The following is a 14835-nucleotide window of genomic DNA, read 5'->3' as shown; positions in this document are numbered from 1 at the left end:
TCATTTATCCCCAATAGTTTACTTTTCCTTTGACTGTTTTGCATTGAATCAGAGTGCAGATGCCTTATCATTGCTCAGGATGCTGCTTTATAAGGGCTATCAAACTGATAAAAGTGACACACCATTTTTTGTTTTAAACTACATTAAGCAATGTAATATCCTTTGCCAGGATGAGCTTTAAAGACTTCAGGTGGAAGTCTTTGTTTAGATGTGACAGAGTAATTGTTCTTGAGAATACCTAGCAATGTGTTTTGGATTTGCTTTCTCAAATGCAGTTAACAGACTGTCCAAATAACTGTGGCATAAATAATGAGGACATTTATATCATGTAAGACTTCTGGAAGGAGGGGGCGCCTGGGTAACTCAGTCGGTTAAGCGTCTGCCTTCAGCTCAGATCATGATCTCAGGGTCCTGGGATGGAGCCCTGCATCAGGCTCCCTGCTCAGCGGGGAGTCTGCTTCTCCCTCTCCCTCTGCCTCTCCCTCTCCCTCTGCCTCTCTCCCTCCCTCTGCCTCTCCCCTCTGCTGCTCTCTCTCTCTCTCTGTCAAATAAATAAAATCTTAAAAAAAAAAAAAAGACTTTTGGAAGGAGGTGGTTCCAGAGTTGTCTAATTAAGTAGCCTAACTATGTCAGTGTTCTGGGTCATTTTTGCTCTGACCCTGTTGGTCCATCATGGCCCTATCTGGTCCATCATGGCCACAGATAGCTGCAGTAGGTCTAAACATCATATTCATATATAACAAAATCCAAAAGCCAACAGAAGAGCATGGTGTTCTTCACAAGTCTCTCTTTTTTTCTGGGTGGACAGTCTTTCCCTACAGTACCCAGCCAATTTTCCCTTATGTCCCATAGCAAAATTGGTTACATATCCAGTCCTAAATCAGATACTGACAAGAGGAAATGAGATTCATTATCGTCGTATAACAGCGTTGGTTCATCCCCTGGAACTGGAGGGGAACACACCCATCTGATCCTGTTGATATCTCAAATAACATCAGTGTTTTGTTATCACAGAGAGGGGGAGGCTCGTGGGGAGACAATCACTATATGTGCCAAACTATAGTAATGCAGTTATGTAGTGACATTTTCCACATGTTACGTACAAGGCAAAATGAAATTTTAGTATTTTAACCTTTAAAAGAGAAGCATACTTATTTGAGAAGCATGTTATTTTCTATGTGCTACTTTGTGATTGTCATAGGAAGCCAGTGTTTTGGCTTTTAATCTAATAAAATAGTTGCTTGCTATTATTTTTGTCTTGCTGTTATTTTTGTCTTGAGATTAAGCTCCTCAGTGATACTACATCATTTTGATAGTAGTTTCTGATTCTTTGTAATTAATCGATGCTTGTTCTTCTAGGTGGATTCTCCACGGTTTTCCTGGTGCGGACACATGGTGGAATCCGCCATGCATTGAAACGAATGTATGTCAATAACATGCCAGACCTCAACATTTGTAAAAGGGAAATTACAATTATGGTAAGTGAAAGAGTAATTCCATTTGAAAAATTTGGTGTATTTTCTTTTGGTTTTGCACTATAACATTAACCAGCTTTTAGGCAAGCTGCTTATTGGCTTATTCACGTCTAGAAAACCTTTGAAGTGCATTCTTTATAGTCCTACTTAGGGCTAAATATAGTCAACTCGTCCTCCTTTACCTTCTCTTCCTTACTGTAGTTGAAGGGGCAGACTACTCTGCTTTTTCTTTTTCCCCTTTTTTAAAATACATTTTAATTATGGAATATTTTGAGAATAGAAAAATTAGAGAATTATGTAATAAATACCACTTTATGCACTACCCAACTTAAGAATTAAAATCTTACAGATATAATTGAAGCCTTCTGTAGATTCCTTCCTAGCTGTATCCCTGTACTGTTCTCATTCAGAAAGAAACCATTGTCCTGAATTTGGTGTTTACCTTTCCCATGGTGTTTAGTAATACATTCAGTGTAATGTATTTGTCTTCAACAACAATTTGTTTTGCTTTTCATTTTTAAAATCATGCTGTAAAGTTTATTGTTGTTATTACTTTTTTGGGGGATGTACTCTGCAATATATGGAAGGATAACCTTCAATAAGGGAAAAATTCTTTTTAAATATTAGGAAAAGTAAAAAATACTTTAATAGGTTATTAAAGAAATTTCAGTAACTTGGTTAAACAGTTAAAAAAAGTACAAAATAAAAATTTTCTTTTTTTCTAGGGTATCTTTTTCTCAGTGCTCTGGATGGCTTCTTCTTGTTTTTCTCCTCTTCCTTCTCCCTTATTCTTCCTTTTCTTACTTTTCCTCTTCCTCTCCCTTTTCCTCCACCTCTTCTTCTTCTTCCTCCTCCTCTTCCTCCTTTTCCTCTTCCTCCACCTCTTCTTCTTCCTCTTCTTCTTCTCCTTTCTCCCCCCATCTTTCCCCCACTTCCTCTACTTCTTTCTCCTCCTCTCTCCCTCCTCCCCTTCTTCCTCAACCTTTTCTTCCACATCTTCTTTCTCCTCCTCTTTTCCTTCCTCCTATTCTTCTGGACTTCTTCCCCCAGTCTTCTTCCTTTCTCTCTTCTTCCCTCCTCCCTCCACCTCTTCTTTCTTCTTCTCTCCTTCCTCCTCCTCTTCCTCCACCTCTTCTTTCTCTTCCTCCTCCCCTTCTCTTTTTCTTCTGTTTTCTTCCTGCTCTCATCTACTGTTTATCAAGTGCTAATATATATTTAAAATTTCTGTTTTATTGAAGTGAAATTGCATAATGTAAAATCAGCTATTTTATGTATTTCGTTATTTATTTATTTATTAAAATCAGCTCTTTTAAAGCGAACAGTTTGGGCATTTATTGCATTCATGATGTTGTGCAGTCACCACCTCTATCTAGTTCTGAACCTTTTCATCACTGCAAAAGGAAATCCCCTGCCCAGTTAGCAGTTGCTCCCATTCCTACCTTGTTCTAGACCCTGGCAACCACCCATTGTGTTATGTCTCTGTGGATTTAGCTATTCTGGATATTTCATGTACATGGAGTCATGCAATATGTCACCTTTTGTGTCTGGCTTCTTTCACTTAGCATGTTTTTGAGGTTCATCCACATGGTATGTGTGCATCTATCTATCACAATTTGTTTATTCATCTGTTGATGGACTTTTTTAAAAAACCATTGATGGACGTTTGGGCTGTTCCTACTTTTTGGCCGTTGTGAATACTGCTGCTATGAATATGTGTGTATATGTATTTGTTTTCAGTTTTTTGGGTTTATATTTAGGAGTGGAATTGCTGGGTTATGGTAATTCTGTGTTTAACTTTTTTAGGAACCACTAAACTGTTTTCTATAGCAGCTGAACCATTTTATGTTCACACCAGCAATGTATGGGAATTCCAGTTTTTCCACATCCATGTAAACACTTGTTAATATCATTCCTTCTTATTCAGTTGCTTAGAGATTTCCTATTTTATATTAACATCTTTATCAACACGTTTTGATCCCTTTTGTTCAGAGATAGGTACATTTATACAACATGACTTAACTCATTTTGCTTTTATTCTCCCCATTCCCTAATTAGACTAGAGTTGATTAGGCTTTGAGACTTGGCTTTTAAAAGCTTTTTAGAAAGCTTTTAGTCAAAAGGGTGAAGAGATTTACCCCAAGATAATAGGGGTTCTTAGACTAAGTTCTCAAACTTGAGTCTAGGTATGGTACTGTTGTACCATAATTCTTTCTTTCAATAGAAATTGTGTAATTTTGATATGTAAAATATGGTCATTATCAGTAGCAGCAACACTTAAATTCTGTGCTTTTGAACACAGAATTTAGGGAGATTAGCTCTTTAGAACAGTGGTCTTTCAAATTTTTTTGTTGCCCATCTACCATTATATTTATGTGTTTATGAATTATTCACATGTTCAGCTGCCAAATTACAGTTAAAATTGGGTTTATTATTAATGATAGTGGATGTAAATTTATTTTAAAAAACGTTGTTGATAATTGTTTTTTAATTTCTAGACCGACCTAATTAGATGATTATTTTTAACCTCATCACATGCTGATCATTATCTTGTACCAGGAACAAAAGTGTCAGATTTGCCATTTTTTTCTTATTTCTTTCTACTTGTATTATTAGTATTATCTTTAACCTATGGTTTCTTAATAGAAATTTTTTTAGCCACTTGTTCATTTTGTAGGTTATTTAAAGTATATACATTCATAAATCCACTTAACTAGGTACACATAAATTGCAGTATGTTGCAGGAAAAACAAACAAATGAGAGTATAATTGTTAGTTCATAAATATTAGAGCTTAATTAAAAAAAATTTTTTAGCTAAAAATAAAAGTTCTGATATTATATTCTTGAGTCCCAAAGGACTATCTTGCACACTTTTGGATACTATTGGTTTTGAGTGAACTATCTCTTTCTTCCTGATTGAATTTAAAAATTAGTGTTCATCCACATGTAAGTAAACTTTTCATTGAAACTGTAGAAACCTTTTTGAAATATGTCAGATTCCATACTTATGCTTAATTTACTCTTTGAAATTCTTTATATTAATTTAGGCTTCAAAACATTGCTAATAGAGCTTTAAAATGTATGTTTTTCAACTATTATTTTTCAGAAAGAGCTGTCTGGTCACAAAAATATTGTGAGTTATTTGGACTGTGCTGTTAATTCAATTAGTGATAATGTATGGGAAGTGCTTATCTTAATGGAATATTGTCGAGGTAAGTATTTTTCTGTATTTGTTTTATACTGAAAAAAAAAATTGCCCTTAAAATGGTTTCCTAGGTGTTTTGGTTTCTCCTAGGGCAGCTGTCACCTGATTCTAGACACTTATTGTAATCTTAGCTTTAATTATCTAATTAAGGAACGCTGTGAAGAATACTTAAAATCTAGTCATCCTTGCTGTAGTGATGATAGGAACATATAAAGGACAATTTAGAAAAGTGCTGTTGGTTTAAAACAAGAAATCGAAGCAGGTGAAGAGCAGTTACACATCATCCTCCCTATATGTTTCTTTTATAGTCCAACAAAGAAGAGCATAATTTATCAATATTAGTGTTATAAGATTTTTTCCAGCACTCTATCATGTTAATATTCAATATTATTAAATATAATAAATTTAGATGCATTTTGATCTGTAATATTTATAAACTTACATAGTCTTTTGGGGTTCTTTTATAAATATCAGAAGGTTAAAAACTGTATTTTATTTGGATCTCTTATGGTATTTCAAAGAAATTTACTGGTATAGTATGCCTTAATAATAATAATTTTAAAACTTTTTATTATTTTTTATTTTTTATTTTTTTTAAAGATTTTATTTATTTATTTGAGAGAGAGAGAATGAGAGACAGAGAGCATGAGAGGGAGGAGAGTCAGAGGGAGAAGCAGACTCCCCGCTGAGCAGGGAGCCTGATGTGGGACTCGATCCCGGGACTCCAGGATCATGACCTGAGCCGAAGGCAGTCGCTTAACCAACTGAGCCACCCAGGCGCCCTTTTAAAACTTTTTAATTTAATGTGTTTGAAGGGGGCAATTAAGTCATTTCCTGCAAACTTGCTTTTTTTTTTTTAAATCAGACTGTATCTGGCATTTTGGGCTGTGAGGAGCCTTGGTTTATATTTAGATTCTCTTAAGACAGTTATGATTTTTAATTATGATATTAGAAACACTTGTCATTTCCTGAATGATGGAGGAGGAGGAAGATGGTGGTGGTGGTGGAGAAAATATAGTTTCATTTACTCTAGTTTTGTAAGGAGGGAAGGATAGGGGAAAATGAAGTGAATCAGTATTATAATATCTATTATGATACACTTGTAAGTTATTTCCACATATAACATAAAAAAATTAGATGTTTTCCTTGTTGTTTTCTCTTATTTATATTTCATACTGTAAAACATTGTGATCTCTTTAAGGAGAAGATATTGATGTTCTTTACTCCACTTTCCTGAGTTCCAGCATTTGTGGTGTTCTTAGCTGGGTAGAGTAGCCCTTGTTACTTGTAAAGATAGCCCTTGGCTATTTGTTTAAAGATAATTGAATCTGGCATAATCATAACCTTGGATGAGTTTAATTTAGTCATCCAGAAGACATTTTAAAAGGGAAACCAAGTGAATTTCAGTTTTTAGGGGACAAATTTTATTTTTTAATTTTAATTTTTTAAAGATTTATTTATTTATTTGAGAGAGAGAGTCATGAGGAGATCATGACCATGAGATCATGACCTAAGTCAAAATCAGGAGCTGTTCGCCTAATGAGGTACCCAGATGCTCCAGGGGACAAATTTTAAAGTGACCTGAGCTATATTTTGAGGAAGGCATGCTTTTGCGTTTTAAGAAATTAAAAAAAATTTTTTAATCTGGTTTGAATTAGCAAGCTGATTCACATGAAATTTTTATTATCAAAGTAATTCATATATAAGTTTTAAAAAGTCAAAGAGTTCTGTTAAGCTGTGTCTAAATCATTATCTTGCCCCATCCCTCTCCTCAGAGGCATTCACTTTAAAAATCCTTAAGATATGTCTCCTCATATTTATTCCATATTTCTACACTTCATTATGTAGAGGAGAGTCTGTAGTTTTAATGAGATCCTTGGAGTATGAAAAAGAGGGAACTTAGAAAATCAGGGGAAGTATGTGATTCTGGGCATGAGGAGGCTCTTGAATGCAAGTTTGCTAGTTGCTAGCTCTGATTTTATGTTTTAGATAGTATCTCCAGGTAAAGATGAGGATTTTACTGTGAGAGTAGTATATTCTTAGTTTTTAGATTAAATTAATAATTGGTGTTTAAATTATTTTGTCATTTAACTGTGATATGTAAGTCTGTAATTACATTTTCTTTCTTGTACTTTTAAATTTTTTTCCTGGAGTTAATAATTACTCCATTTTTTATTTGCCTAATTTCCTTCTCCATATATATTAGTATTTTAGCCCCACATTCCCCAATGGAAGTGTCAATCTTTATGCAGTATGCTTAAACATTTAAATACTTGTGTCAATTTTAGTTTTTCTTCCATAGAAACATCCTTTCAGGAGACTTCAGTTCTGTTTAATTTTGAACAGCATTTAGCTGTCATTCTGGGAATTCTCTTTGCCTTCCTATCTTGGAGTCCCTACTGCTCATGCCTCCCTCCTTGTTTTTAACTACCTCCTTGGAATAGAGTACATTTTTCATTAGCTTTCTGATAATGAATTATGGAAAGAAACATTTTTGAAACCTTGCATATATAGAAATATTTTTATTCTACATCCATATTTAATTGTTAATTTGGCTGCCTAAAGTGTTGTAGGTTAGAAATAATTTTGATCTAGAATTTTGAAGTCATTATTCCATTTTTTTTCCCCTAGTGTTTGCTGCTTTTGAGAAATCTGATGCATTATGATTCTTCAGGTTTTTTTTAGGTGACCTCTTTTTTTCCATGGACACTTAGAATCTTTATCTCTAGCATTCTAAAATATCAAGTATATTGCCTTGGTTATGGGTCAATTTTGCTATCTTTATTTCTGGGCACTCAATTTTTTTCTCTCCTTCATTTTCCCTGTTCCTCTCTTTTTCTTCTCTTTTTAAAAATTCTACTTGTGGTGGGAACATTCCTTAAATATATCTTTTTTAGCTCCTCTGTAGAATTTGGTATTTCTGCTATGTTATTTTTAATTTCCAGGAACTCTTTCTGTTCTCTCAACATTGTTCTTTGTTAAAATGCACCTTGCTCTTGTTTTAGGTGCAAATCTTTTGTTGTCTGCAGTTATTAATTATAGTTTTTAAAAAGTTTTCTTCTGTTCCTTGTGTTTTTGTTTTTCTGATTTTTTTTTTCTGTTTGTTATTACGCCTTCTTTTTTATGTTAGAAGTTTTCTTCAAATTCACCAGTTAAGCTTACTGCATGTACTGTAGATCAGAATGTACCCTCTGAGTGGGCAATTATATCCTAGAGAAGGAATCTGGAGGATCTGAATAGAGCATGCTCAGTTCCTTTTCCTCAGATGAATCAATTAGATAAGTTCCTTTTCTTTTCATGGGGGAGGAGTGAGTTGGAGGGGTAGAGAATGGGAGAATAATTACTTTCCCTTTACTTCTTCTATAGAAGCTAATTATATTACATAAAATTGTTTAAGAATGAAGGTACTTTTGTAAGGCAGTCAATGTTACGAATATAGATCAGGTACATTGGTTTTGATTACATAGGGATAAAACTGTACAGGATGTAGAAGAATGTATTATATAGCTGATATGCCCCATCATGGTTTCAGGTGTCAAATGTTTACAGTCATCTTTTGTAATAAATATTAGATCTTTGTAGGTTCAAGATTTGACACTGCGTAATTTGCTAATACTCTGATGTATATAGGTTAAAGAGAGATTACATGCTTTAGGTAGGATTTCCAGAAATCAGACTTCCAGAAATCAGAATTGAATTTGAATATATTTCCATTACTGTATGAAAAGAACTTATGAGTGTGTGGGTAGCTCAGTCGGTTAAGCGTCTGACTCTTGATTTCAGCTCAGGTCTTGGTCTCAGGGTCATGAGTTCAAGCCCCTTGTTGGACTCCTCACTGGGGGGTGGGCGTGGAGCCTACTTAAAAAAAACAAAAACAAAAAAACAGAGTGAGAGAGGGGAAAGAGAGAGCTTTTATTTCCAGGAGGTGTTTGACAGAAATTCCCGTGGATAATATACCTATTAGCTTTTGCTTAGTAACAAAACATCCTAAAAGTCAATAGCCTAGAACAACAATCATTGATTATTGTGTATCAGTGGGTCATCTGTTCTAGACTGAGCTTGGTGGGAATGACACTGTTCATTTTGACTGGGCTCATTCACATGAGGGTGGGTTTGCCGGGTTTAGAGTGGCTCTGTTTTATATGTTTCGCATCCTTTTCCCTGGCACTATCAAGCTGTCCTCGGGATATTTTTCTCATAGAGATAGTAGAAATACAAGTATACCTTTTTTGATTTCTGAATCTGGTTCTTTTGTTTCTCATTGGAATAATCTTAACTTTAATTTTCAGGGGACTTTGATTTTGCATAATGAAATTTTATTTGTTTCAACATTTGAAATGCAGCTCAAATACAGCTGTTAGCTTTTTCTGGGGACTTATATTTTGTGATTCAAGACCTCTGAATGGCAGAAAGAGGATTAACATTGGTTTAAAATTTATTCTACTCATTACAACATTGAAAGTTTGGGAGAGGAATTAAACATTGAGTTCAAGGTTATGATTTCTTCAGCTATGAAATGATATTTCAAGAATGTGAGTGAGCACCAATAAAACACTTTTCATCCTGTTTAATTTTTGGTTAAAACAAGTTCCGTGTCTAACACACAAAAGGATGGAGGAAATTGCTGCCTGGTCAGGTGCCTCAATCTTGAGATACTCTGAATAAATTGCAACCAAATATACTTGAGTGTTCTGAAAATTGGGGATTGATAGGTAAAATTTGATATCTTTTCTGCTTTAAAATTTTAAGAAGAAACCCAGCCTGAGAAAATACATGAGCATGCTGTTTAGACAGTAATAATAAAACGAACAGGTGTGTATGCACCTTCTTGCAGATTACAAAGTAGTAAAGGTTCATTTGTCCAACTTTGTTAAAGGAAAGTTTCAAATTAGCAATTCCCAAACTTGATTTTTATTAGAATGCTTTCTGAATGAATCACATATTTACTTGTGTTCTTAGATGATGGTAAACTTTTTCTTAATAATTTAGAATTGTCATTAGACTATTGATTATTTTGATATATGTAATATATAATCATCCTCTCAGGGCTCATTGGTGTGACTATTTGAGTTTAGTAAGTTATTCTGCCCATTGTCTTTTTCAGGGGGCCTGAAATTTAGAGCATAAGCATCTTAACCCATCTCTCCATTTCCACTCTTGTGATTCCCTCATAATCAAGGAGATCCTTTAAAAAGCTAGATCAGGAAGTTTCCCTGGTTGTCAAGATAAATCTAAAATATGGCTAATGGGTAGCTGTCTTGTCAGTTTTCATGTCACTTTACCTCTTCTCTGCTTCTTAGACCATACCTACATTGGTTTTAAGTTATTCAAAGTTTTAAAGCTCTTTTCTAAACTGGAGGCCTTTGTGCATGTTGCTTGCTGTTGCTAGCATGCTTTTCTCACAGATCTCTGCCTGGCTGGTTCCTAATCATCCTACAGTCTCAACATAAATATCACTTCCCCAGACAGACCTCATCTGACACCCTCTCCTCCCCATCCTCCTTCACCAAGGAGGTTTTTAAATTTAGGTTCCTCTCATATTATCTTTATTGTATATAATTATATGTGTTTATTTTTGTAATGGCTTAATGTTTATCTATGCCTTTAGATTATAAATTCCATGATAATATAAACTTTATTTTTGCTCACCTCTCTTTATCCAATAGCTAGCGCAGGGTTGAATAACTGTTTCTTCAAATCCATGATGCCATCAATTATAAAGTATATCTTGATTTCAGAGATGTTAAAATCTTAAAAAATGGCTAGTAGCATCTAAAGATGTTTTCATTTCAGAGATGTAAAATATGAAAATGCATGTCTTTGAGTCAATATGATATGGTACAGTAAGGCTCCTTACATGAGCATTATGAAAAAGCCAATTCCCTGTTACCTGAGACCATACAGGAATTTCTTTAATTCTTTGTGGTAGTCTTCTTTTACTAAAAATATCTCTTCTCAAAATTACTTTTTTGGTTAGCTGGACAGGTAGTGAATCAGATGAATAAGAAGCTGCAGACAGGTTTCACGGAAGCAGAAGTGTTACGGATATTCTGTGATACCTGTGAAGCTGTTGCCAGATTGCATCAGTGTAAGACTCCAATAATTCACCGGGATCTGAAGGTAGGAATTTTAGACTACTTATGGATGAATACATTTTAAACTTCAGCATTAAAATGTTCTTTGACTATCTTCATCTATACTAGGTTTTATTACCGGCACTGAGAAGGGTCTCTCTGTCCCAGGCTTCATTTCCTGAGGCCATGTAAAGACTGTAGAATAGAAATTGTGCTTTCCATGACCCTGAGGGCTTCTAGTTAGGCTGTAGAAGTGAATGTTGTGCCCTCCACTCTGCTTCTGTTGTACCTAGTAGGCTTTTTAAAAAGGTTTCACATGAGCAAAAATGTGAACTTCACTGATGTAGGTTGAGTGTCCTTCCACACTGTTCTCGTCCAGTTCAGCTCTCCTCCTATTTCCTGTAATCCATATTAAGCATCAGGATGTTTTCCAGAGATTTTGGAGGCAAACTTGAATGGGTCTTTTTACTCACTTATTTATGATTCACTGTAGTTTTCTATAATTTACTATAATTTGGTGGTGATTGTCTTTAAGGTCATTTTATCTTAGCTTTTTGTGGGCTCTGATCTCTTGTGTAGGGTACCCACTTGTTACATTGGAAAAAGTCCCCAAAGAGGATTTAAAAGTTCCTGGTATCATATTTCTCAAGATATCATTACATACATTATTTAAAACCATAGGTGTCTTCTTTGACGCCCACAAACACTAAGATTATAAAAATTTCTCTTACCAAAATGCTATATGCCCAGATATCCCATGGCTAAACTTTCACCCCGCTTCAAGTCTGCTCAGATTAACTCTCTCAGTGAGTTCTGTCTTACACACCTTATTTATAGTTACAGCCTAACATTTCTGCTCTTTACCCTGCTGTATCTTGTATTATCACTTGATACCTTGTAAGGTACTATATAATTTGCTTATGTGTTGTGCTTATTGTTTACTTTCTGTTCTCTTCCACTGGAGTGTAAACTCCATGTGGGCAGGGATTTTTCTCTTTTGTAGTGATATATCCAAGTATTTGCAATGGTGCCTGGCACATAGCCAGGGTCTCAATAAATATTTAATGAAGGAATGAATCCCAATTCTGACTGATTATACAAAATTTATGAAAGGTGATAATAAAATTCTCTTAAGATACAAGAGAATAGAAGGTGTCATTTAAAATGTAGGTTGTTAACCATGAAAATATCATCTAGGGAAACCTACAGTAATATGATGTAAATTAAGCCAAAATTGAAATGCATGCCTGCAGACTTCTGTCCTTTAATTTGGATAAACAGTGTAGTTCATTTTAGTTGTTTTGAATATGCAGTGTTTACATTTTCCCGAATAATTCGGTATAACTTTAACACGTAAAGTCAAAACTGTGTTTTTTAGTGGAGCATTGTAGAATAAAATGGAATTAGAAGTCAATCAGGTAGAATTTTAATAGTCTTTGTTACTTGTCTATAGATAAGCTGAAGTGTCAGAAAATGATAAAAATGGAGGTACAGTATAGATAGACTTGGACTGCTGCTAGTTCTTCTTTTTTTCATAGAAGAGGTTTAAAGAGGATTTAGGGCTTCTTGGCCCCTGCAAAAATCATCCTGGGATGGGAAAAGCATTTCTCTGTTCTTAATAAGAGAAACAGTAGACATAGTCAGGTATATTTTTGGTCTGATTCTTTTGTCCTTCCTCATAATTTATCTTACTCCTGTCTCTGTGTATATATGACACAAACCTTTCAATGTTTATTTTATAAAAACATGGTTATAAAAATAAAATTCACTTTGAAAATACTAATTATTTATTTTTTCTGAAGGTAGAAAATATTTTGTTGAATGATAGTGGAAACTATGTACTTTGTGACTTTGGCAGTGCCACGAATAAATTTCTTAATCCTCAAAAAGATGGAGTTAATCTTGTAGAAGAAGAAATTAAAAAGTAAGTTTCTGTCTTTATTGTGCTTTGTTTCATGGGAATTTTAGTTCAGTCTGTGGACCACTTCTCCTAATACAAATTTTAGGTGTTTGATTTATAGATTTCTTCAAAATATTTCTGTGACTTTGACTAATTTATGTCTGCTCTAGCTCAGTAGAAAATATATTTTATCGTGCATACAGGTTTTTCATGTACGTTGTAAATATATTTATCAAGAAATTTGTTAAGCTATAGTAATTTGTGGAATCATTAAAGGGAGTTTTAAGTGATTGTTGTTCAGTTAAACATCTTTGTTTTTACTAATACTGAGGATTGTGCTTGTTAGGAAAAACATTAAATTATTTGAAAGCTAAGTTTTTACTTCATATTTAAAATGAGGAAGATTGACTTCTTAATGTATTGAAAACTGTGTGGAAAACATGTTACTCTGTGATAGTGTGTTAGAAAGCTCTCTGGTAGAAATATGTCATATCTGCTTATATTTTCTTAATTTTGTACTTTCTGTGGTTGCTAGAGTACCTGTAAGTACTTTTCCCTGACTTTTCTGTTTTCTAGTTTTAGAAAATAGAACTGTTTGTAAATCTTAGATTACCTTAGTAAAATGATACGGAATGCCCAAAGATCTTTGAGAATAGCAATTTCTGCGTAGTTGTCTTTTCTAAGTTGCCTTTCTTCACTCCCTCACAAATTCTCAATTGTTTAAGACTAAGTGCTATCATTTGAACTTCAGTATACATTTTGAAATGACTCAAGGAGAGCTGATCTTACTGTGGCCCATATGTATAACACTGTGGGTTTCTAGACTATGTATTGCTACTAAGGAAACTTAGCCTATGATGATTATATTAGATTCCATAAAACTTAACTCCTTAGTAAACATATAAATGTCCTGAAGAACACAAGAACAAATTATTGAATTGGCTTCTTGCGGATATATATATAAAATTAAAAAATTATTGGGTCATGATATATAATGCCAGCTTTAGGATCTCTGACTTGCTGAAAGTTTCATTTCTTGCTGTTGAATTTGAAGTATAGTTAAGGTTTAGTAGAATTTTGCAGTAGTGATAAATGCAGGCTCATGAGGAGCTCTTTTGCTTTGTGGCTCAATTGAGGAGTTAATGGTCTAACCATTTATTCAGTTGATAGGTGTTTATTCAGGGCCTACAATGCAGTGGACACTGTTGTTGGTGCTGCAGTCTGCAGTATAGCAGTGAACAGAAGTTCTGCCCTCATGCAGTTTCTTTCCTGGTTTCTCAGGTTGCTCCTCTGTAGTGTCTCACCAGTCAGGATAATTTTGAAAAATAAGATGATAGAATGTTGAGCCTTAAGATATTTCATATAAAATGAAACATATCAACACTCAAAATTGATCTTAAATTATGCCATGATACAGGAATTCCTTCCATTGTCTAATAATTTCTGCCATAAAATTGAGTACTACTTCACTAAAGTATTCTGTTCATAGTGGATTTAGAATTTTTATATTGGTAAATATTTTCTCACAGTATCTTTTAATTCCAAATAGCTTATGATGACAGTCAGTTCTAGAAGTGTTCTTAATTAGTGTAGTTAGAATTATGGCAACTAGGTTACTTTTAAAACAACAATGATATAAACAAACCTAAAGGAGATTTACTACTATGTGCCAGGAATTATGTTACAGTCCATAAAAACAAACTCCTTAATAAACATATAAATTAATTTTTTGAGAGGGTAGCGATTTTGCTTTTAAATTAATAGACTAAATATTTTGATAAGAATAATTTTAGAGTCAAATTATATTATTTAAAATAAATTCAAGGAAAACTATATTTTCAATCCATTGTCTTTATGATTTTTTATTAAAGAAAATTAAGTTTTTATATCATTAGAGATGCTATTGCACTTGTTGAATAAAAATGTGTATGTAGATGCTTTGTATTGTTAAATCTTTATGGACTTTTATTGAGCTTTTTAAAAATAGTATTATTTCTATATAATGTTATTGAAACTAAAAGTTTTTGTAGTATTTTATATAGAAACAATGTAGTATCTATCTATCTATCTTTTTTTTTTTTTTTTTTTTTTTTTTTTCCCCCCCATTTTATTTTTTTTTTTCCGGTTTTTAAAAATTTTTTTAAAAAACCCCCGAATTGTCAAACCTTTATGGAGGGAAACCC

At 33.7% G+C, this 14835-nt stretch overlaps 1 protein-coding gene across 2 annotated transcripts in view; it reads left to right on the top strand.

Annotated features, from left to right (window-relative positions):
* BMP2K (BMP2 inducible kinase) overlaps positions 1-14835 on the top strand; it is a 129011-nt gene that overhangs the window by 50771 nt on the left and 63405 nt on the right. For both annotated transcript variants that reach the window (XM_021702437.2, XM_021702439.2), the window contains exons 2-5: positions 1360-1478; positions 4580-4685; positions 10656-10798; positions 12555-12676. In XM_021702437.2, the coding sequence (XP_021558112.2) occupies positions 1360-1478; positions 4580-4685; positions 10656-10798; positions 12555-12676 (490 nt within the window). The remainder of the gene's footprint in view (positions 1-1359; positions 1479-4579; positions 4686-10655; positions 10799-12554; positions 12677-14835) is intronic.

Source organism: Neomonachus schauinslandi, chromosome 2 (genome assembly GCF_002201575.2).
Source record: "Neomonachus schauinslandi chromosome 2, ASM220157v2, whole genome shotgun sequence".
Lineage (NCBI taxonomy): Eukaryota > Metazoa > Chordata > Mammalia > Carnivora > Phocidae > Neomonachus > Neomonachus schauinslandi.
The sequence above is the reverse complement of the archived record's forward strand: the minus strand, read 5'-3'. Positions and strand labels throughout refer to the sequence as shown.